Below are 23,744 nucleotides of genomic sequence, written 5' to 3'. Positions count from 1 at the left end.
ATCAGTTAATGTTTAGTGATCAGGCTCTATTAACTTCGCTTTATCACATCAACTCCTTCACTTGGATGAAAGAACTTTTCTTAACAACAATGTATTGTAAAGAAAAAAACATTGAATGTTCAGTGTAAGGAAAATACAGTTTCTCATATCTGATTGTTGTCTGGATGAGACAGGGAAAGAAAATGTCAACTTACCTTCTCGGCTTGTCATCATAGACTGCAATATCCTCACACGTGACGTGACGTCATGGAAAAGTTCTGGAAATTGCGCACAAAAATTATTTTTTTTACCCATTGAAAATATACTCACACATGTTTTTAATCCCTTTGGGTATTTATAACTTTCTTTGGGTATAAACATTTGAAAAAATGCCGGAGGTGAATAACATCTCGCAAAATCTCATAACATGACTGTGGTACAGTGTTTTGAATGTGACCCATTTTCATATTACCCCTGTTCATTCAAGTGGAGTTTATGTATAAGTGAAGCTCACATGCAGTCAGTAAATAAAGACCAGGAAGGATATTTGTGTATGCAGGCTGAGAAGGTAATTGCATCTCTACATGTTACTAGTTGTCGCAGTGTGCATAGATCCGAAAACCAGACCAGAAGCGACAGGTTAGATCCCCGCTTATATATTTTCAAAAGGAGAGTTATTTCCCTTTGGAACAAAAAGATTGCCTGTTACGCATGGTATTAGAGTAGTTATATTATTGTTTTTTCTTCTCAATTTTGATTGGATTATAATGATTTATTTTACCCATTTTACTCAAATACAAAGCTTGTCTGGAGCTCTCGTGACCTCGTGATTAGTTTGCCCTTTGTTTATGGAGATAAACCTTCTTTCTTTTGAAGTTTGATTTAGTCCCACTGTAGAGTAGACACCTCTTATGTTAGTTTGGAACCAAGTGCTTTGGCTTTTTTGTGGGCTTATAAGGTGTTTCCGTAGCAAAAAGAACATCTCTTTTTAAGCAATCAGTCAAACATTCTTCAATGTCCCGGTAGAAATAGTTATACAAGTACACTCAACACAACTATTGAAGGGTCACCCAGTTAAGGACGATACAATTGAAGGTCTCCTATTTAAACTATATAACTAAACTAACAATCAGTCTAAAGCGCCAGTTGTTAAAGACCCCACTAAGCGCCGATATTACCTGTGCAGAGTTGCGTCCCTTGGGCAGACCAGAAACCTATGATTGTGGGTTCGAATCCCGGTTCGCCCCCATTGTGTTTCTAGGTTTGTCAGCACTATACCTACGCTCATGGGTTTCACCGAAGTGGTAAGCGTCTGAGACCTGCATCACTTTGGGCTTTCATCCCACATTAAGCTGACATGCCGTGATATAACTGGAATACTGTTAAAAGCGACGTTAAACCCAACTCACTCACTCATGACACTTTTCACTCGGTTTTTCAAAGATCAGTTTGTCAAACGGACCTTTTCCTACTTAGTGGTGTTTAAAATTTATATTTTTTCTGTTTCCATGGCAACAAGTTTGAATTTAGGGCTTTTCATAATGGTGTGTTTGTCTGGATCATACCTCTAAAATTAATAGGTACTCTTTCTTGAAACTGTGAACACACAAAGACCAGGTTGTCAACTGGTGCCTTTTGCTATTCAGGGATTTTTAGCAAAAAAATTTAAAAAATTCCCATGGCAACAAGTTTGATTTGACCATAGTGGTGTGTACCCGACATAAAAATCATCTTCTGCTGGCCAAATACCTGGCACACTAACGATTTACAGATGACAGTCTCAAGTGTGGTGCAGTGGATGAAAATATTTATGTTTTCACTACTTATTTTCATTACTAATTTTCACTACTAATTAGTGGTATAACAGTTTTTAAAGTAGGAATCGATATTTTTTACTTAGTGTGTGACTCCATGGTCGATACTTGCATCAAGAAGTCTGTCTGTCTGTCTGTTGTTTAAGATGCGGGGTATAGACCGGCAGCCCAGAGCACTTTGGTCAAACGAACAAGGTACCAATATCCGAACACAGGAACATTTACTGTGTAACCCAAGGGCCCCTGGCCCCCCAAAAGAAGGGGCCATTCAAGGGCTGGATCAAACATTGGAGGTACCAAATGAAAGTAAGTGTAAATGAACTGTTACATATCACAGAGTACAGAATGGGCCACGCCAGACAAATCTTCCTCTGCAAAAGGCCTGCCAGACACCCCCAAAGAGGGTCCCAAAATTTGGGCTGGGTTAAACATTGGAGGTACCACATGAAATCAACATAAAATGAACTATTTCACTCTACTAAGAATAAAAAACCCATTGCTAGACAAATCGTCTGCTGCATAAGGCCCGCCAGACACCCCCAAATGTTGACCCTTAATGCACTCAGTGGACACTCTGGTAAAATTTGACCAGAGTATACATTCGAAGTACCAGATGAAAGTAAGTTTAGATGAACAGGTACATGTTACTGAGTACAACACGGCCCATACCTGACAAATTGTCCTCTGCATAAGGGCCGCTAGACCCCCCAGAGAGGGTCCCAAAATTTGAGCTGGGTTAAACATTGGAGGTACCACATGAAACCAACATAAAATGAACAATTGCACTCCACTTATTGCACAATACCCATTGCCAGACAAATCATCTTCTGCATAAGGCCCGACAGACACCCACAAAAAGTTGACCCTTCAGGTATACACGGGTAAAATTGGTCTGGAATATATATCGATTGTACCACATTCAGGTATGTTTGAATGAACAGGTTCATATCACAGCGTACAGAATGGGCCACACCAGATGAATCTTCCTCTGCATAAGGCTTAAACATTGGAGGTATCAACTTGTTCTTATTATTTATATAATCTAGAAATTATGCTATCAACTGATCAGTATTGCCTTAGAGACTTGTGCAAGGCTAATGGGAAGTATTTGGGGCATGTGATACATTTCTTTTATCCCACCATGAACATATTACAGTGGGATAAGCGGATATACTAGAGGGTAAACATTTGTTGAAATGTGAAACAGTCTTGCTTCTTGTTGCATTTTGTGTGGGATTGATCAAGTTTGTAAGAGGGTGTGTTGCACTCTGAACTCGAACATTCCAAATAAAGAACATTACGCTTATTCTAACAGATGATGGATATTTATCATGTGAAATGTATTCAAAATGTTTTTATAAAATGAAGGAGTAATAATAATATGATATTTGAAACATTTTGTATCCTTTTCAAATTGTAAAAGGCGACTAATGGGATCGGGTGATCAGACTCGCTGACTTGGTTGATGCATGTCATTGTATCCCAATGGCGTGGATCGATGCTCATGATATTAATCACTGGATTGTCTGGTCCAGACTCGATTATTTAGAGACCGCCGTCATATAGCTGGGATATTGCTGAGTGCAGCGTTAAACAACAAACCAACCAACTACAATTTAAAAATAGTCTATATTTGAAATGTTACTGTAGAGATGTGCCACGTATACAAATATAATAGCCACTTATAACAGTAACAGTTGCTTTTGTAACCAAATCTTCATGTCTATACATGCAAGTATGATCCAGCATCTTAACTTGCTCAAGTTGCCATCAGAGACAGGATTAAGATCAAGTAGTTCAGGAAAGATCAGCCCAATGTTTTCAAGCCTATTGTTGGTGCGACAGCTCTATCCTCTACCTGTATGTCCCCACACACACCTGTGTGATCCCCCTTTATTAATCAGGTGAGAATATCGCTTGCAACCTTTCTTTCCTGTTCAGGTGAGAACTCCGGTAGATCAGACTTGTCACGGTGTCAGCAGAAGGGTTGGTTGTTTACAGGAGACACTGGCTTGTGGGTACTTGTGTGATAATCCCTGTGGAGTAAGGTTATTTGGGTAAAGCTCTGTGGATAAGGGAATACAGTATCCTTTTCTATCTTATGGGTTTTTTGTGTGGAAAGGGTCACCATTGGTGTTTTAAGTGGTAAATATGAGATGACTATGTAGAGATGGGTGGACACATATTAATCAGTTCACAGCAATATTCCAGCCATATGACGGCGGTCTGTAAATAATCGAGACTGGACCAGACAATCCAGTAATTGACATCACGAGTATCTATCCATACAATTGGGATACAATGACATGCATCAACCAAATCAGTGAGCCTGACCACCCGATCCCATTAGTCGCCTCTTAAGAATGAACATCAAGACCTAAGGACCTATTCTGTCCCGGATATAAATGGGTATAATCAAGGGAAATAAGAAATAGGACAAGCATGGGTTGCTTAAGACCTATTCTAACCCAGATCCTCACTGGTCCTTCATTTGGTGAAACTGAAGAAATCTGGACTTGCTCAAATATTGCAGATTTGCTAGATTTACCCAAGTGTGGACATGCTGGACTTGCCCAAGTATTGCAGACTCGCTAGACTTGCCCAAGTATTGCAGACTCGCTAGACCTGCCCAAGTATTGCAGACTCGCTAGACTTGCCCAAGTATTGCAGACTCGATAGACTTGCCCAAGTATTGCAGACTCGCTAGACTTGCCCAAGTATTGCAGACTCGCTAGACTTGCCCAAGTATTGCAGACTCGCTAGACCTGCCCAAGTATTGCAGACTCGCTAGACCTGCCCAAGTATTGCAGACTTGCTAGACTTGCCGAAGTATTGCAGACTTGCTAGACTTGCCGAAGTATTGCAGACTTGCTAGACTTGCCCAAGTATTGCAGACTCGCTAGACCTGCCCAAGTATTGCAGACTCGCTAGACCTGCCCAAGTATTGCAGACTCGCTAGACTTGCCCAAGTATTGCAGACTTGCTAGACTTGCCCAAGTATTGCAGACTCGCTAGACTTGCCCAAGTATTGTTGTCGGATATTTTTTGTTTTAGGGTGTGTATGTGAGACTGTCTTTATCTGCACCTGTCCAATGGAAAGTCTCTATCTGCACCTGTTAAATGGACAGTCTCTATCTGCACCTGATAAATGGATAGTCTCAATGTGCACCTGTTAAATGGGTAGTCTCTATCTGCACCTGTTAAATGTATTGTCTCTTTGGACGCCCCCGTCTTGAGCTCAGTTCACTTTTTCCCTTTACTGGTACTTTCTGGTTTTTCGCCAAAAAAATAGATAATTACTGGTTGTATATACTAGCCCAGCATTAATATTATTGAAAAAACTACACAACTCAAGAAATCGTAACACAACTGGGTTTTCTCATAACATTACACCCCTGTGGAGATCCAGGTTAGAATGGGTCTTGAGCAACCCATGCTTTGTTGTAACTAACGGGATGGGGTTGTCTGACTCACTGACTTAGGTGACGCATGTCATTGTATCCCATTTGCACAGATCATGATGTGAATCACTGGATTGTCTGGTCCAGACTCTGTGTACAGATCAGCGTCATATAGCTGGAATATTGCTGAATGCGGCGTTTAACATCAAACAAACAAGCAAAAGATGATGTGATCAGGATCTTTGACTTGGTTGATTGGATGTAATCATATTCCATTTGTATGGAGCGATATCAGTCACAAGATTGTCTGGTCCAGACTCGATTATTTACTGTCATAGCCTGTATATTGTTAACCTACAAGCAAATTAATTTTGATCAACACTCAATATCACCGTCTCACCAACTCCATACACTGACTTGCAGGATCTCAAGCCTTAACGCTATATACATCACCTGTCCCTATCCAATGACGTCACCTAACAACAGGCGTGATAATGGCCCGTCGTCAATCAATATGAGGGCGTTATCAAGTTGCAGTGGCCCGCTCTATCCATTTTAGCTATAACACTCAATATCCCCCTCTCACCAACTCCATACTCTGACTTGCAGGGCTTCAAGCCTTCCATCTTCTACCCGAAGCAGCCCAACAAGCCCCTGTTTGAGAGCCTGCGCCGCCAGTGTGAGGGGATGGACATGCCCTTCTTGTCCTTCTTCCCCTCCGACCCCCAGCTCATCAAAGACTCCTATAACCTCATCGTAGATGCGCTGTTCGGATTCAGCTTCAAGGGACCTGCCCGCCCCGAGTTTGCCTCCATCTTGGAGAAGTTGAAGAAGATACAAGACGATGTCCACATCTGCAGCATTGATGTCCCTTCAGGTAAATGGTAGGGCTGGGACGATACACTAATTGATGTACCTTCAGGTAAATAGTAGGGCTGGGACGGTACACTAATTGATGTCCCTTCAAGTAAATGGTAGGGCTGGGACGATGCACTAATTGATGTACCTTCAGGTAAATGGTAGGGCTGGGACGATGCACTAATTGATGTACCTTCAGGTAAATAGTAGGGCTTGGACGGTACACTAATTGATGTACCTTCAGGTAAATGGTAGAGCTGGGACGATACACTAATTGATGTACCTTCAGGTAAATGGTAGAGCTGGGACGATACACTAATTGATGTCCCTTCAGGTAAATGGTAGGGCTGGGACGATACACTAATTGATGAACCTTCAGGTAAATAGTAGGGCTGGGACGGTACACTAATTGATGAACCTTCAGGTAAATAGTAGGGCTGGGACGGTACACTAATTGATGTACCTTCAGGTAAATAGTAGGGCTGGGACGATACACTAATTGATGTACCTTCAGGTAAATAGTAGGGCTGGGACGATACACTAATTGATGTACCTTCAGGTAAATAGTAGGGCTGGGACGATACACTAATTGATGTCCCTTCAGGTAAATAGTAGGGCTGGGACGGTACACTAATTGATGTACCTTCAGGTAAATAGTAGGGCTGGGACCATACACTAATTGATGTACCTTCAGGTAAATGGTAGGGCTGGGACGACATACTAATTGATGTACCTTCAGGTAAATAGTAGGGCTGGGACGGTACACTAACTGTGAGATCCAATACATATCACGATACACTAATTGATGTACCTTGATGGAGTGCCTGGTTTAGAGCTGGTCCAAGTATTGATGTACCTTCAGGTAACATAGTCTGGAGAGAGTCTGGGTTAGAGCTGGTCCAAGTATTGATGTACCTTCAGGTAACATAGTCTGTGGGGAGTCTGGGTTAGAGCTGGTCCAAGTATTGATGTACCTTCAGGTAACATAGCCTATGGAGAGTCTGGGTTAGAGCTGGTCCAAGTATTGATGTACCTTCAGGTAACATAGTCTGTGGAGAGTCTGGGTTAGAGCTGGTCCAAGTATTGATGTACCTTCAGGTAACATAGTCTGTGGAGAATCTGGGTTAGAGCTGGTCCAAGTATTGATGTACCTTCAGGTAACATAGTCTGTGGAGAGTCTGGGTTAGAGCTGGTCCAAGTGTTGATGTACCTTCAGGTAAAATAGTCAGTGGAGAGTCTGGGTTAGAGCTGGTCCAAGTATTGATGTACCTTCAGGTAACATAGTCTGTGGAGAGTCTGGGTTAGAGCATTAAACCCAACTCACTCCATCACTCACTATTTTCAGGATGGGATGTAGAAAGCGGCGACCCCGATGGCATCCACCCAGAGCTGCTCATCTCGCTGACGGCACCCAAACTGTGTGCCCGCCACTTCAGGGGCAAACACCACTACCTGGGCGGCCGCTTCGTGCCGAAGACGCTGGAACAACGCTACAGTCTCAATCTTCCTGCCTACCCAGGCACAGAGTGTGTGATAGAACTGAAAACACAGACCACGGAACCTGCAGAAAGTTCCAAGTGATTCTCTCCGCTGCCATCAATTGACCTCCTGCTGTTTGTTGATAGCTTGAAATGTGTATATCATCTCTGTCCTTTCCAAACAATGTATAGAGAAAAGGTTTGGTGTAGAATTGTTGTGCATCAGTTGAAATTATGTTAATGGTTGGTTTAGTTGGGTTTATTCTGCTTTCAGCTTTAGTTATATCATGCTTTTCAATTTAGAGGTAGTCATCAAGCCATACTAAAAGACTTGAAGAATTAAAGTCTCATGTGACCTTAATGTCACAATGGAGTTCTGTTTTTGCTCACACAACAGCACAACATCTTGATTAAACCCGTCTCTGAAAATAACAATTAAATTTTGTAAACATTGTTTAGTGTCTGTTTATTTTTTACATTCAAGCTGTCAGTGAAATGGCTGCTCGATGCACCATTATTGTGGGAGAATACAAAAGTGATGCTGTTAAGATGCAGATGCGGATTCAGGTTTTTTTTGTAATACTACTGAGTCTCTCAACGTAATACTATTATATACACCTTGAAAAAAGTTAAGCACCACTTCTTTCTTTTTTATGTATTCGTGACTTCCATGTATCATTTTGAACGACCTACATATGACATTGAGTCATTTTTAGAAATGTCTTAGATACCATTGATACCTTTGTACAAGAACACTGTACGTTCCTCCAGACGCTACAAGAACACTACGTTCCTCCAGTCGCTACAAGAACACAGTACGTTCCTCCAGACGCTACACGAACACTGTACGTTCCTCCAGATGTTGCAAGAACACTGTACGTTGCTCTAGACATTACAAGAACACTAAGTTCCTCCAGACGCTACAAGAACACTACGTTCCTCCAGTCGCTACAAGAACACTGTACGTTCCTCCAGACGTTGCAAGAACACTGTACATTCCTCCAGATGCTACAAGAACACTGTACGTTCCTCCAGACGCTACAAGAACACTGTACGTTCCTCCAGACGCTACAAGAACACTGTACGTTCCTCTAGATGTTACAAGAACACTGTATGTTCCTCCAGACATTACAAGAACACTACCTTCCTCCAGACCCTACAAGAACACTGTATGTTCCTCCAGACATTACAAGAACACTATGTTCCTCCAGACCCTACAAAAACACTGTATGTTCCTCCAGACCCTACAAGAACACTGTACGTTGCACCAGACATTACAAGAACACTATATTCCTCCAGTCCCTACAAGAACACTATATTTCTCCAGACCCTACAAGAACACTGTACGTTCCTCCAGACGCTACAAGAACACTGTACGTTGCTCTAGACATTACAAGAACACTACGTTCCTCCATACGTTACAAGAAAACTACGTTCCTCCAGACATTACAAGAACACTGTACGTTCCTCTAGACTATTGGCTTCCAAAATTGTGTTAGGACTAAAGATTATCAAATGACCCTAGCTGAAATTTTATCTGAATTTTGTTATGCACACCTCTTAGTTGATCAAAGTAATGAAAATTCATCCTGCTTCTTTTGATCACTGAACCAATTGCTTCTTAGTCTGTTAAGACTTATTATGATGATGATGATGATGATGATGATGATGATGTATTAAGCTTCATCAGCTTATGTATATGACATCTCTGCGCTAAAGTGCATGTTTTTGGATAACATTTTATATTCTTTTTGTACTTCTCAGCTCTGTAACAGCTTACAGTTGTATTTTTGATGTTTTATATTCTGTTGTTAGTTCTCGATTCTGTGTCACAGTCAACCATTTGTATTTTTGATGTCTTATGTTTCATTACTTGGTTTACGGACCCATCAACCCTAAAAGTCAGAAATGAGGAAAAAAAATTTTTTTAACTCTCACAGAGCCTGTTAATCTCCATTATTTTAGTGGGTAATATATCGGACTAGTTGTTTCATCTTCCAGAGGCAAGGGAGTTAACTTACTACAAAAGTCCAGTTACCACCCTTGCCAAACTCTAGATTTTTTTAACTCTCACAGAGCCTGTTAATCTCCATTATTTTAGTGGGTAATATATCGGACTAGTTGTTTCATCTTCCAGAGGCAAGGGAGTTAACTTACTACAATAGTCCAGTTACCACCCTTGCCAAACTCTAGATTTTTTTAACTATCACGGAGCCTGTTAATCTCCATTATTTTAGTGGGTAATATATCGGACTAGTTGTTTCATCTTCCAGAGGCAAGGGAGTTAACTTACTACAAAAGTCCAGTTACCACCCTTGCCAGACTAGGCTGTAATTGCCGAGTCATATGCATAGTCCAATCAATATCACGCAATGAAATCAACATCCGGTTTGTATACTGCCGTGCAGATTTAGGTTGAGTGCAAAAATAATATATTTCATTTTCACATCCTACGGACTCTATTGTTAATAATTCTATTTTGACCATCAAGACCATCCAAGAAAAATCGGGGGCACGTGTGGCCCAGTCGTCAAAGGCGCCGCTATTCACTGTGCAGAGTTGCGTCCCTTGGGCACGCCAGAAACCTGTGGTTGTGGGTTTGAATCCCGGTTCGCCCCGATTATGTTTCTAGGTTTGACAGCACCATACCCATGTTCGTGGGCTTCACCGAAGTGGTAAACATCTGAGACCTGCATCACTTCCGGCTTTCCTCCCACATAAAGCTGACACGCCGTGATATAACTGGAATGCTGTTAAAAGTGGTGGTAAACCCAACTCACTCACTCCAAGAAAATTCCGTAAACCAACTAATGAAAGAAATCCTGTACTTTTGAACTTTGTCTGTACAGTGTTTTTAGGTGTTAGGTGAAAATTGATGTGAGTGAAATACCAGTAATAAATCTTGTCAATATCCGGTTCCAATTAACCATATTCCGTTTCTAACTGTTGCTGATCATGTGACACAGGACACGCCTTAATTACAAAATGGCCTCCATTCCGTAGCTGACTTGGGAAAACCTGCTTAGACATGTTTGAACCTGTCTGCATACTGCAGAACTCCTTCTGTCTGCATACTGCAGAACTCCTCCTGTCTGCATACTGCAGAACTCCTATTCTGTGTCCATACCAAGCTGGTGATCAGATGATGTAGTTTCCATGTTCTTATTGTGATGTCACCATGACACGAGTTTGACAGCAGCCATTTTGTTCTTTAACGTGTCCTTTGTCGCATGATCAGAACTGACTTCGGGAAAATAATTTGCTGTTGTAACATTAAGTTGAACGTAATGGTAATAAATTGTAATCACTGTTTATGTTGAGTGTGACCAATCAAGGAATTTTGGACATATTGCAATAATCTGTAGTCAAGATCCTTGTAGGTGTCGTGAGACTCAGTCCATACAAAATGGTATATTAGTGTCACATATATATATATATATCACAACATTAGTATAAAGATGCATTTTTGTCACATTGAGTGCTGTATCTTTCTCTTACTAATAAATCAAGCTGTTGGACAAGTGAAGAGGATATAAAAGTTGTTGTTTAAAACCAAAATTTGTCCCGAAACCAGATTTCCTAATTCTGTTAATTCAGTTTCTCACACCAATTGTCATTATAATCTGTGATGTTCATTTTGGATTATTACTATTGCAAAGTCTTTATATAACCGAAGTTTCACTATTGTACCCACGATTCGTTAACCCAGACATTTGTTAATCTGAATATTTTCACTGGGAAAAGAACTGTCTGGATTAACGGGGTTTTAACTGTAAAAAGGTCCAATTTTGCATCCAAATCAAAACCTCTTTCCAATAAAATCTGAGAAAGCCTCCAATCAGTCTATTTCTTCAGAAGTTCAAAACCATTTGGATCTGCATATCAGATTTTTGTATGTGTAAAAGACTATGTAACCATACAGTTCGGAATGGAGAAAATAATAACCACGCTATATGTTGTTGATGTTTTACACCCCGTTATATTTAAGTGTAATGGAAAATACAGCCAAAAGGTTGCACAACCGAGGGAACCTTTATGTGGATTTCGTTTTCCTCTGACCAAAGGTTCAGAATTGATGACAAAGGTGGTGAACGATAGAAAGCTGAATTGCTTTAGAAGACAGATATATTACTGGCGCCAAAACACATCCTTGATTTTGACTAGGCCATCACAGTTGGGCAGAGAAGTATCAAATCTAAGAAGAGGATCGGATTTTAATAAGATTATTATTATGTTATAATTAAATTTTAAGATATTGTTGTCTTTGTCATAATGTTTCTATGAACATATTGCTTGAAAATATTTGTTTTCAATTTTTGTTGAGGATTCTGAATACAATTATATCTTGTTAACTCCCAACTTTCTGGGACCATCAAATATACACCTGGGAAAAAGTTAAACAGTGTTGTTTTTTTCTTACTTATCTCCCGAACTTCCATGTTCTTCTAGGAAATACTTATGAAACTGATCGCATCTGATAAATGTCCCATGATGGTAAAGAATACAATGTTCCTACATGTGGTACAAGAACACTGTGTGTTCCTACAGGTTTTACAAGAACACTGTGTGTTCCTACAGATGGCACAAGAACACTGTTCCTACAGATGGCACAAGAACACTGTGTTCCTACAGATGGTACAAGAACACTGTTTATTCTTCTAGATTGTGCTAGGTCATGTATCTGTGTTTAACGTCACATTCCGCAGTAGTCCGGATATATGACAGCAGACTGTAAATCATAGAATCTTTACCAGACAATCCAGTGACTGATATTGTTAACAACGATCCACACCAACTGGCTATGAAGACACTCGATGAAACAAGTCAACAGTTTGACCTCAGACCACCTGGTCCATTTCGTTGCCTCTTGACCAGCAGATGTTCCTGGAGACCATTTCTAACCTGGAATCCAATACCAACTGCCATGGTTGGTTGGTTGGTTTGTTGTTTAACGCCGCACTCAGCAATATTCCATCTATATGACGGAGGTCTGTAAATAATCGTGTCTGGACCAGACAGTCCAATGATTGATATCATGAGCATCCATCCACGCAATTGGGATCGATGACATGCATCAACAAAGTCAGCGAGCCTGACCACCCGATCCCATTAGTCGCCTCTTACGACAAGCATAGTCGCCTTTTTTTTATAAAAACAGAGATTAATTATTCCCAGGTGTATATTAGGTCATATTTTTTAATCTTATCTTTCACGGATTTATTCCAGCTTTGCAACACAAGGTCGGTCAAAAAAAAAATAAACATCAATTATTTATTCACTTAAAAGAAAATCCTTCTGCTATGGATTTGCCGATGGCCTCTTGAATCATGTGATGTATACATGGAATTTATATTAAACGTTTATTGTTGTTTAAGAGTCTATATTACTAGGGCGGTCGGGTAGCCTAGTGTTTAAAGCGTCCGCTCGTCACGCTGAAGACCTGGGTTCGATTCCCAACATGGGTACAATGTGTGAAGCCTATTTCTGGTGTCCCCCGATGTGAATATTGCTAAAAGCGGCGTAAAACCAAAACTCGCTATATTACTAGAGGGAGAAAATAAATATTTTTATGTTTATTTCTTAGACTGGCTGCTTTTAAGTTGGGGTGGTGGTGAAACGAAAATAAAATCTGTGTGGCCTTAGTGACCAGTAGACGTTGGATAGTCGGCACAGTACATAGCTCCAGCTCCTTCCCAGCGTGTGACACCTTCGTTACACTCTCGGTAACATTGCTGCCACCAGTGTGGGCGCGGCCATTACAAGAATCTTGAAATTTGGCCTCTAACCCCAAATGTAAAAAAGGTTCATACTTTTGTTTATGTCTTTGGGAATGTCATCATAGTTCATTTTAAAAAGGTTAACGACCTACCATGTTTTCCAGATGAATTTACTTTGTTTATGTAATCAGAGTGATTTCGAGAACAGAAAATCAACCAATTTCTCCCTTACATTCTTACTATATCAATTACATGAGAGTTTTAATGAAATAGAAATTCAAATTGACAAAGAAAGAAAGTAATTTAGCAGGGGTAAGTGTATTCGTAACGACAGTCGTCACTTGTTTGTAAACATAACGGCTATTCGGTTGCGAGTTCAACTCCAAGCATGGTTTTTGGCCACCTATCACAGTGAGGAGTTTTGACTGGTGGCAGCGATAGTATAGAGAGCTCCATGAACGGCTATCCCTGCAAGGAGCTTGTACACAGCTGTGATATTGCAGCTAGTCGAGTATGTGAGTTGACAATGATTGTGTTTGTGCTTTGTGTTCGTCAACAATACTCAGAATGTTTTGAAAGGCAAGACTGACATTTTCTTTTGCAGATCCTTGTATGTTGAGTTGATGTTGAACTGATTGATATTGATAGAATGGGACAATTTTTTATTACTTAAAAATTAAATGCAGCTGTAAAAAGGATCTGTGAAACAAAATCAAGAAATGTATTGGGTTTTCTTTAAATATGAATTATGGAATTTCTATGTTATGGTCTTTTGTAAGCCCCCTTCAATAAATATATTTGGCAGCTTTGGTTTTGTTTGTTTATGGTTTCTTATTGTTTATTTGTTTGTTTAAAGCCACACACAGCAATATCCAGCTATATGATGGTGCCCAGTAAATAATCAAGTCTGGACCAGACAGTCCAGTGACAAATGTTGTGAAAAAGGTTGGTTGGTTGGTTGGTTGGTTGTTTTACGCCGCACTCAGCAATATTCCAGCTATATGACTGCGGTCTGTAAATAATCGAGTCTGGACCAGACAATCCAGTGATTAATGTCATGAGCATCGATCCACGCAATTGGGATATGATGACATGCATCAACCAAGTCAGCGAGCCTGACCACCCCATCCCGTTAGTCGCCTTTTACGACAAGCATAGCATGGGTTGCTGAAGATCTATTCTACCCCAGAATCTCCACAGGTCTTGTGAAAAAGGATTCACATCGTCATGGTAAGATGACACATATTCAGCGAAGTCACAAACCCTGACCACCTGATCCAGTTGGTCACCTCTTACAACCAGCATAGATTGCTGGGGACTCGCGCTAACCCGGAATCCCCTCAGAGTGTTAATTATTAAGCTTTTTGGAGTTTTTGTTTGTTTGTTGTTTAACACTGCACTCATCAGCATCAGTCCATGCAATTGGGATACAATGACATGCATCAACCAAGTCATTGAACCTTACCACCCTATCCTCTTATGAGCATGGGTACCATCGTGAGATCTGCTCCGCCCCCATCCTCCCGAGGTGAGCGTGTCTACTAGCCTATATCAAAGCCTAGTTTCATCTTCCCGAGACAAGCGTGTCCACGCATATATATCAAATTATATGATTTATAAAATATACGTCTAAAATCTATTTTGCGGGGTTTTTTTTGCAGAGTATATATGTCATAATTTGATGCTCACAACAGCAATGACTTTGTGCATCATTCACTGTAGTTCATGAATGTGAGGTGAGGTGAGGTGAGATGGGGTGAGGTGAGGCGGGGTGAGGTGAGATGGGGTGAGGTGAGATGGGGTGAAGCCATGCCAGGCCAGGCTAGTCGGGGCGGGGCAGGGCAGGGCGAGGCCAGGCCAGGCGAGGTGAGGTGAGAAGAAATGGGTCTTCAGGTTGCATTCAAGATTATTGCACTGGACCCGACTAATGCCGGTTCAATAATGTTTTCCCACTGAAATACCATGATTCAGTTGGAACATGGATACGCCTCTCAGAAAAACGAAACAGTCCAATCCTTGTTTTATCCCCTCAACACCAAGCGCCAGGCAGGGTAAACGCAGCTACCTTCTCTCACCATCAGACAACAAACTACCGACCTTCCACTCTCCAGTCAGAAGCTCAGTGATGCATATTTGTATGCAAGCAAACCTAAAAATGAATTGGATAATGGTGAATTTATTATATTTACACAGATAAGCAGCTTAATAGTGACATGTCATCAGCAAACTCAATGAGGGACAGGAGCTGCTGAGATAATCCTGTTTGTTGTTTAATACCACACTCGGCAATATTCCGGCTATGTGTTGCTGGGCTGTAAAAGTATCTGGATCAGACAATCCAGTGATTGATATTATGAGTCACATCTATTATCTCCCCTAACATTAAAATACTAGGTTCTGATTATTTAAGAAGTGGGCAAATATTTTCCATGTGGGCCGCTTACGAGAAATATATCTGAACACACCTCTCTAATAACTTGCTTAGTACTGTTGAGCTGAAATGAACTGATGTTTATCCGAATGCATTAGGTAAAGGGAAGTAATTCGGTTTGCGTCATCTGCTATCGGTGAAAATGGTTGAATCAAAGCGTTTTTCTCGGTGAAACTTCGGACGTATATTCCAGGTCTGTATGATGTTCAGGGTATATGTGCTCACACGCAGGGTACATCACACCACATACCCCTCCAGATTGGTTGACAACTTATAATGTTTTTGGGGTACAAAGACAACCAAGTCAGCTTGCAACCAATTCTAACCTGACAGGTTCTGATATTAGTTTGGTTTGGTTTGGTTTGTTGTTTTACACCACACCCAGCAATATTCCAGCTATATGATGGTGGTCTGTAAATAATCGAGTCTGGACCAGACAATCCAGTGATTGATATCATGAGCATCGATCCACGCAATTGGGATCGATGACAGGCTTCAAGCAAGTCAGCGAGTCTGACCACCCAATCCCGTTAGTCGCCTCTGACGACAAGGTTCTAATATTAATGACACTGGGTAGAAAATAAACATTCTATCCACTGTCTCACCACTGTCTAAAACTAAAGAGTTACCACACAAAACAAATTTGAGTGAGTATAGTTTTAAGCCGATTTCGGCAATATTCCAGCAATATCACAGACACCAGAAATGATACAAATATGAATATATCTCATTACTCATTCAATCAGTGATTACAACATATTTCATTATGAGTATGATCTATGTTTATTTGTTTCTTTGTTGTTTAATGCCGCACTCAGCAATATTCCAGCTAAATGATGGCAGTCTGTAAAATAATCAAGCCTGGCCCAGACAATCCAGTGATTGACATCATGAGCATCGATCTACGCGATTGGGATACGATGTCAATCACTGGATTGTCAGGTCCAGATTTGATTATTTACAGACATTACATTACATTATATACCAGTCAAGGAAATCAAGAAAACACATACATAAAAACAGGATTCACGATCTAACCGAAGTCTGATCACAGTCTTTCAGGAATGAAATTATGCAAAAAGCCACATTGGCCTGGTACAGCCGTATTGGCCTGAAATCCTGTATTGGCCCTCGTGCTTCCATATGATGTTGGCCGAATTGGCCATATTACTGACAGCCAATTCATAATAATAAATGTAATAAACATCTCAAATTCTCACATTATTCTGATGCCAGGACATATACAAGGGACATAACTCTGCCTGCTCATCAAACAATATTATCTCCCTTTAAATGCAAACCCATTTCCGATATACCAAGAATTACAATGTTTTCATAACTTCATATATGAATAGGTGGAGGGCTGGTGGAGTTTAACACCACTTAAACATTATTTCTGTCAAATCACAGGGAGTCCCAGGAAGGAAAGGAGTGGAAGGAAACCCAGTTATGCAGGTCTTAGATGAAATCAAAGAGCATTGTAAGGTGGCGACAAGCCATGATCACAGGATCCTTATGTACAGAAGGGAGACAACTGCGGACGCTTTGCCAACCTGGCTACTGCTATGATATGACAACATTCTTCTCTTTGAAGATATTGTCCAGAGCGTCTTCCATAGTTCTGTTTGTTCCACGGAGTCCCGCAACAACTCGAGCTGCCCAGATGAAGTATTCTTCCAACCGCTTCTGCGACCATCCACGGGGTGTGGTACGCTGGAGGTCACGTAAGTTATACAGCTTGTCCGCTAGCTTCACTAGTTTGGCCTTGGGGCTTGCGTGGGGCGCGTGTTCTATTTGAAGACGTTTCCTATCTTCTTTCATCAGCGTCTTGTCATCAGACAACTCGGCGACTAGATCTGAAACAGAGGGTGAGGGAGTATTAGAGCTTTTCTGAAGAGAGAGAGAGAGAGAGAGAGAACTTGTCAGAGCTTTTCAAAGGAGCGTCCCCAAGAGAGATAGGAAGAGAGAGAGAAAATGTGTCAGAGCTTTAAAGCTGTATCCCCAGGACACAGTGAGTGAGTTTAGTTTAACGCCGCTTTTAACAGTATTCCAGTTATATCGCGGCGTGTCAGCTTAATGTGGGAGGAAAGCCCGAAGTGATGCAGGTCTGAGACGTTTACCACTTCGGTGAAACCCACGAGCACGGGTATGGTGCTGACAAACCTAGAAACATAATCGGGGCGAACTGTGATTCGAACCCACAACCATAGGTTTCTGGCGTGCCCAAGGGACGCAACTCTGCACAGCGAATCGCGGCGCCTTAGACGACTTGGCCACCCGTGCCCCCCCCCAGGACACAGAGAAGAGAGAGAGACAGGAGGGTGTTAGAGCATTTCAAAGCTGCGTCCCCAAGAGAGAGAGGGAGAGTTAGAGAGAGAGAATGTCAGAGCTATAAAAGCTGCGTCCCCAAGAGAGAGAGAGAGCATTTCAAAGCTGTGTCGCCAAGAGAGAGAGGGAGAGTTAGAGAGAGAGAATGTCAGAGCTATAAAAGCTGCGTCCCCAAGAGAGAGAGAGAGCATTTCAAAGCTGTGTCGCCAAGAGAGAGAGGGAGAGTTAGAGAGAGAGAATGTCAGAGCTATAAAAGCTGCGTCCCCAAGAGAGAGAGAGAGCATTTCAAAGCTGCATCCCCAAGAAAGAGAGAGAGCATTTCAAAGCTGCGTCCCCAAGAGAGAGAGAGAGCATTTCAAAGCTGCGTCCCCAAGAGAGAGAGAGAGAGCATTTCAAAGCTGCGTCCCCAAGAGAGAGAGAGAGCATTTCAAAGCTGCGACCCCAAGAAAGAGAGAGAGCATTTCAAAGCTGCGTCCCCAAGAAAGAGAGAGAGCATTTCAAAGCTGCGTCCCCAAGAAAGAGAGAGAGCATTTCAAAGCTGCGTCCCCAAGAAAGAGAGAGAGCATTTCAAAGCTGCGTCCCCAAACGAAAGAGAGAGAGGGAAACAGAGAGAGAACATGTCAGAGCTTTAAAGCTGTATCCCCAAGAGAGAGAGAGAGAGTGAGTGTTAGAGCATTTCAAAGCTGCATCCCCAATTAGTTACCATACAAACATTTTCTTGCACATACCAGCTCCTTGTATATCAAACCATGTTCAATTCCTTAGAATTTAGATAACACATTCTACTAAAAACAAACGTAGAAATTAAAGTGTCTAAATCAATGTTCCTTGTAACCACCAAGGTTTTGAGAAAAAAAAGTCTACCAATTTATAAAAACAGAAAGGCCTAACTATGAAGTGAGAAAAGGTTTTGTCCATTGTGGCCATCCCATCTCCATTTCAATGAGGACGTGTTCATGTACCTCGAACCTCCTTTCCAAATTCAGCCTCGATTTCATCAAAGGTCGTGCTTGTGTCTTCCACTGTATCGTGCAGCAGAGCCGTCTGAAACATAATGAGGCATAGGGTAAAATAATGAGTGAGTGAGTGAGTTGGGTTTAACGGCGTTTTGACCAGTATTCCAGTTATATCACGGCATGTCAGTTTAATGTGGGAGGAAAGCCCGAAGTGATGCAGTCCTCAGACGTTGAACACTTTGGTGAAACCCACGAGCACAGGTATGGTGCTGACAAACATAGAAACATAATGGGGCGAACCGGGATTCGAACCCACGATCATAGGTTTCTGGTGTGCCCAAGGGATGCAACTCTGCACAGCGAATTGCGGCGCCTCAGACAACTGGGCCTTCTGTGCCTCCTAAGGGTAAAATAGAATAGACCATGTTTGGTTAGATATTTACCAGTCACTCAACTCACTCACTCACCCACACCTGTACGAGGGCTGGGGCGGGTGACTCGGGTACTCAGGTACTCGGGTCTGGTGGGTACTGAGTAGGACCCGGGTACCCACAGGACTATCTGACCAGTGGTTAGTGAAGTGATATTTTGTTCTGTGACACAAATTATCAAGAACTCCATGGTTACACTACAAGTCCAAAAGGGTCGCATTTCTTTCTGACGATGCATGCATTCCTTCTGACTTTCATATGTTTTAAGAAGGATAAGCTTCAGTCAACTTCAGTGTATGCATGATCAGATCATTTTTATACTTTTTCCCAGGGATCCTGTCAAACAATTCCCAAAAGGACATTTTGCAAACCCTTCAGTGAGTGAGTTAGGTTTAAAGCCGCTCTTACATGATTCCAGTTATATCACAGTGTGTCAGCTTAATGTGGGAGGAAAGCCTGAAGTGATGCAGGTCTCAGACGTTTACCACTTCGGTGAAACCCACGAGCACGGGTATGGTGCTGACAAACCTAGAAACACAATCGGGGCGAACCGGGATTCGAACCCACAATCATAGGTCTCTGGCAAGCCCAAGCGAATCGCATTGCCTTAGACGACATGGCCACCTGTGTCCCCTCCAAACCTTTAGACCAACAGAGGGTATACCCCAGTAGGGTCTTTGGGTTATAGGGGGTTGGGGTTGGGGTCGTCCAAGCCTGTGGTATTTATTACCTGGATGACACTGAGGTCTGTGATTCCGGCTTCCTCTGTCAATATATACGCCACACCTTCATTAAACAGAAAAAACAATGAACAGGTGAGGTGAGATGAAATGGGGTCTAACGCCGTGTTCACGATTATTGCACTTATATATAGTGATGTGCATGCTGATTTTATAGTGCTAGTCCACTGAGATATCATGCCGCAGTTTAACATGAATACCCCATTCAGACACAGTATACTGACTCCAAGCCGACCAGTCCTGTTTTAACCCCTTAATGCAAGCATCAGGCAGGGTAACAACAAGTACCATCTTTTAACATCTTTTGATATGATGCGGAGGGAATCGAACCCCGGACCTTCCTCTCTCCGGGCTGACGCTCTACCACTAGACCACGGAGGCATTTAGAAGATGAACAGAAATAATTCTTCATACTGAGTACCATCCTGTTTTGTTTGTGGGTGGTATAAGGGATTTATTCTCCCTCTCAGAAATCCATGTGCAGCCTGTCTTGTTTGTGTTGGGGTATAAAGGATTTATTCTCCCTCTCAGAAATCCATGTGCAGCCTGTCTTGTTTGTGTTGAGGTATAAAGGATTTATTCTCCCTCTCAGAAATCCATGTGCAGCCTGTCTTGTTTGTGTTGGGGCATAAGTTATCAGTGTTTGAAATACCTGCCTGCCCGACCGTCTGAGACGGGTTGATTTCAACTCGGGCTGCCAGATTTTCAAATCCCCCTGCCCGACGGTCGGATTATTTCATATGTGAAAATATTCTAAATATTCCCCGATGATAAGCATTAATTCACATGTAAAGATGAATGATAAAATGTAACCAAAAAGAAACCCTGTTAGCTTTTAGAAAATCTAAAATTTAGCTATGCGCTTATGCTACAAGCATCCAGTTTTCATATTTTGAGACAAGCTATTTGATTGGATAATTCCAGACACAACGACCAATCAGTGACCCTGTTTCTGTTGCTAGTGATATTGCAAATGGCGGTGCCCATTACCCACGTTGCTCGACAGCATGAGTCTTTTAAAATCTTTGGTTTACCTGAAGTCAGTGATGACAAGAAAAAAAGACACAGGCTGAAAGAGACAAGATCTATGAAAGCACGAAGCGAAAAAGAACGATCGTTCCTTCTTGGAAAATTGAATATGAGTCAGACTTCAGTGACCTCGTTGAAGGAAGTGACAATCACAATGACACTGACATTGATATGGATATTGATTGAAAGTCATGAGGCCCTATTTAGGAATAAGGATATTTACATAATGTATTCTAGGATATTATAGGATATTGCTATTTCTTTTCTTGCATTACTTCATTTTCAATGAATTCGATTTAAAGTTTTAATTAAATTATCCTGAGAAACATATGATTATAGTGGGCAGGCAGGTTTTGGTCAGGGCTGGCAAGTATTTCAGCTATTTCTTCCTCTTAGAAATCCACATGCAGTATGTGTTGCTCGGGGTGGTGAATAAGGGATTTATTCGCTGAGAAATTTATTCCCCTCAAAGGCAGGATACATGGTATTTTATCAAGATTACATTGACCAATCAGATGTCATCATTCTGACAAGGAGGTATGACAATGAGGCCTATTTAGACCTACCTATCGGGTGGTTGATGTAGGGAGTTGACTCAGGATCTTTCCGCCGCTGATCTTTGTGTTTGATGGCTGAGAAGTTCGCACATCTGATTATTTCTCTTGTGATGTTGGGCTCCGTCGTCTGCATGGCTGCTGCTGATACAGACACCTGGAGAGTAACTGGCACCTGGACTTGGCGAGTAACAAAAGTTGGTTGGTTGGCTTGTTGTTTAACGCTGCACTCAGGAGGTCTGTAAATAATCAAGTCTGGATCAAACATTCCAGTGATATTCCAGCTATATGACGGAGATCTGTAAATAATCAAGTCTGGATCAGACAATTTTGTGATTAATATCATAAGACCTGGTCCGCGCAATTTGGATCAATGAAATGCATCAACCAAGTCAGCAAGCCTGACCACCCGATCCCGTTAGTCGCCTCTGACAAGCATAGTCGCCTTTAAGCATGGGTTGTTGAAGACCGATTCTACCCCGGAACTTCACGGGGCGAGTAACAATGGATTAAGCTTGTCTTGCTCAGGGCTAGATGCACATTTTGAGACACTGACACTTGAGCGACCTACAGATGACCTTTCTGTTGTAATATAAAGGGTGTGTAAGTGACTTATGTTGCAAAAAGTATTACAGTTACAGTGTACTCTAAAACACTTCATCAAGTCACCACTGAACCAGCAAACAAATCTGATCCGGGTCTTTACAACCATTGCTTGCCATAAAAGGTGACTATGCTTGTCGTAAAAGGCGACGAACGGGATCGAGTGGTCAGGCTCGCTGACTTGGTTGATGGATGTCATCATATCACAATTGTATGGATTGATGCTCATAATGTCAAACACTGGATTGTCTGGTTCAAACTTGATCATTTACAGACTGCTGTCATCTAGCCGGAATATTGCTGAGTGGGTCGTTAAACAAGAAACAAACAAACAAAATATTGTGCCATAGTTTAAGTCACATATAAAGAAGATCAACTTATCTCTGTTTGAAGTCGAATTATCTTTGATAATTAGCAAACTCACATTCAAAAAAATCTCATTGCATCTGGACCAGGGGCAAAATGTCTTTCAAAGGCAGTGTGGCATTAAACAAACAAACAAACAAACAAACAAACAAACCCTATCGGTTATTGAGAAAAAAGACACAAATTTGGGTTAAAATCGACCAATGGAAAATGAGAATGTTGGTTTGCATCCGTTGGCAGACAACAAGTTGATAAATTCATTTTTTAATATTGATGAATAAAATATGTTATATGACCAGAATGATTGAGATTTATTATAAAATATGTAACTTGTATAACTGAAGTGGTTGGCGAGATCAAGGGGCACTAGCTATTCGGAGGATCTATGTTAGTCAACGTGGCAGATTTATTTCCTTCTCCTCGCTGTATGACAGAGAAGTGAACAATCTCGCCGGCAGCTGCGCGAAAACCGTATCACTTCGTTACCCATCGGAAGCATATTCCATCATGTCGATCACACACATAGTGACAGCTTCGATGACAGTCTGGAAATACACACGTGGAAGTTCATAGACATATGTATCCACAATTGCAATGCTATTCATATACCCGCTCACCTTTAGTTTAGCTGTGAAGACAGATGACCTCCATATATTCTGTCAATGTCCGTCGCACACGTGTTAAGCTGGTTCCCGGCTCTTCATGCGCATCGTCAACTTGTGTTATGAACAGACGGGGCCCAGTTAATACATTCGTTGGCTAGGAAATCCCCGCTCTCCTACCCAGAGTTCCATGCGCCGGAGCTTGGGGAATCCTAACAGCGCACAGACACCTAGTGGGGATTCTACACATTAACTAGACTTGCAAAAGGCTCGTTGGTAGAAACTTTACTGAGTATGACCCATTCATGTCAGTAGAAACGGTAAAATTAAATAACCACAGTAATGACCCTTTATCAAGACGGAGAACGCATTTTTGTCTTTTTCAACGGGATGGTAGCAAGGTCAGGCGAGATGAAATTGGGTTTACAAGACTGTTGCACTTCTACAGCAATGTGTG

General features: G+C 41.6%; 2 protein-coding genes across 3 annotated transcripts; one reads left to right on the top strand and one right to left on the bottom strand.

The window, feature by feature from the left end:
- The first annotated feature begins 368 nt into the window (after positions 1 to 368).
- LOC139460191 (NAD(P)H-hydrate epimerase-like) lies at positions 369 to 8,356 on the top strand. Its single transcript, XM_071241703.1, has 3 exons — positions 369 to 377; positions 5,804 to 6,071; positions 7,398 to 8,356. The coding sequence occupies exons 1-3, from the start codon at positions 369 to 371 to the stop codon at positions 7,631 to 7,633; spliced, it is 513 nt and encodes a 170-aa protein (XP_071097804.1). The 3' UTR covers positions 7,634 to 8,356.
- An 8,065-nt stretch (positions 8,357 to 16,421) lies between these two features.
- LOC139460485 (guanosine-3',5'-bis(diphosphate) 3'-pyrophosphohydrolase MESH1-like) lies at positions 16,422 to 23,375 on the bottom strand. Of its 2 annotated transcripts, none has more exons than XM_071241963.1 (5): positions 23,303 to 23,375; positions 21,729 to 21,955; positions 20,124 to 20,179; positions 18,969 to 19,050; positions 16,422 to 17,534 (listed from the first exon to the last, which is right to left on the bottom strand). In XM_071241963.1, exons 2-5 carry the CDS (start codon positions 21,850 to 21,852, stop codon positions 17,242 to 17,244), a joined length of 555 nt encoding a protein of 184 aa, XP_071098064.1. In that variant the 5' UTR covers positions 21,853 to 21,955; positions 23,303 to 23,375; the 3' UTR covers positions 16,422 to 17,241. The 2 variants fall into 2 exon arrangements, with proteins under 2 accessions (XP_071098064.1, XP_071098065.1); XM_071241964.1 differs by having other exon boundaries at positions 21,729 to 21,891; positions 23,303 to 23,338.
- Between the last annotated feature and the right edge of the window lie 369 nt (positions 23,376 to 23,744).

This window comes from Haliotis cracherodii, unplaced genomic scaffold (genome assembly GCF_022045235.1).
Source record: "Haliotis cracherodii isolate W230 unplaced genomic scaffold, xgHalCrac1.p SCAF_14, whole genome shotgun sequence".
NCBI classification, from domain to species: domain Eukaryota; kingdom Metazoa; phylum Mollusca; class Gastropoda; order Lepetellida; family Haliotidae; genus Haliotis; species Haliotis cracherodii.
This window is presented reverse-complemented; position numbering and strand designations above follow the sequence as displayed.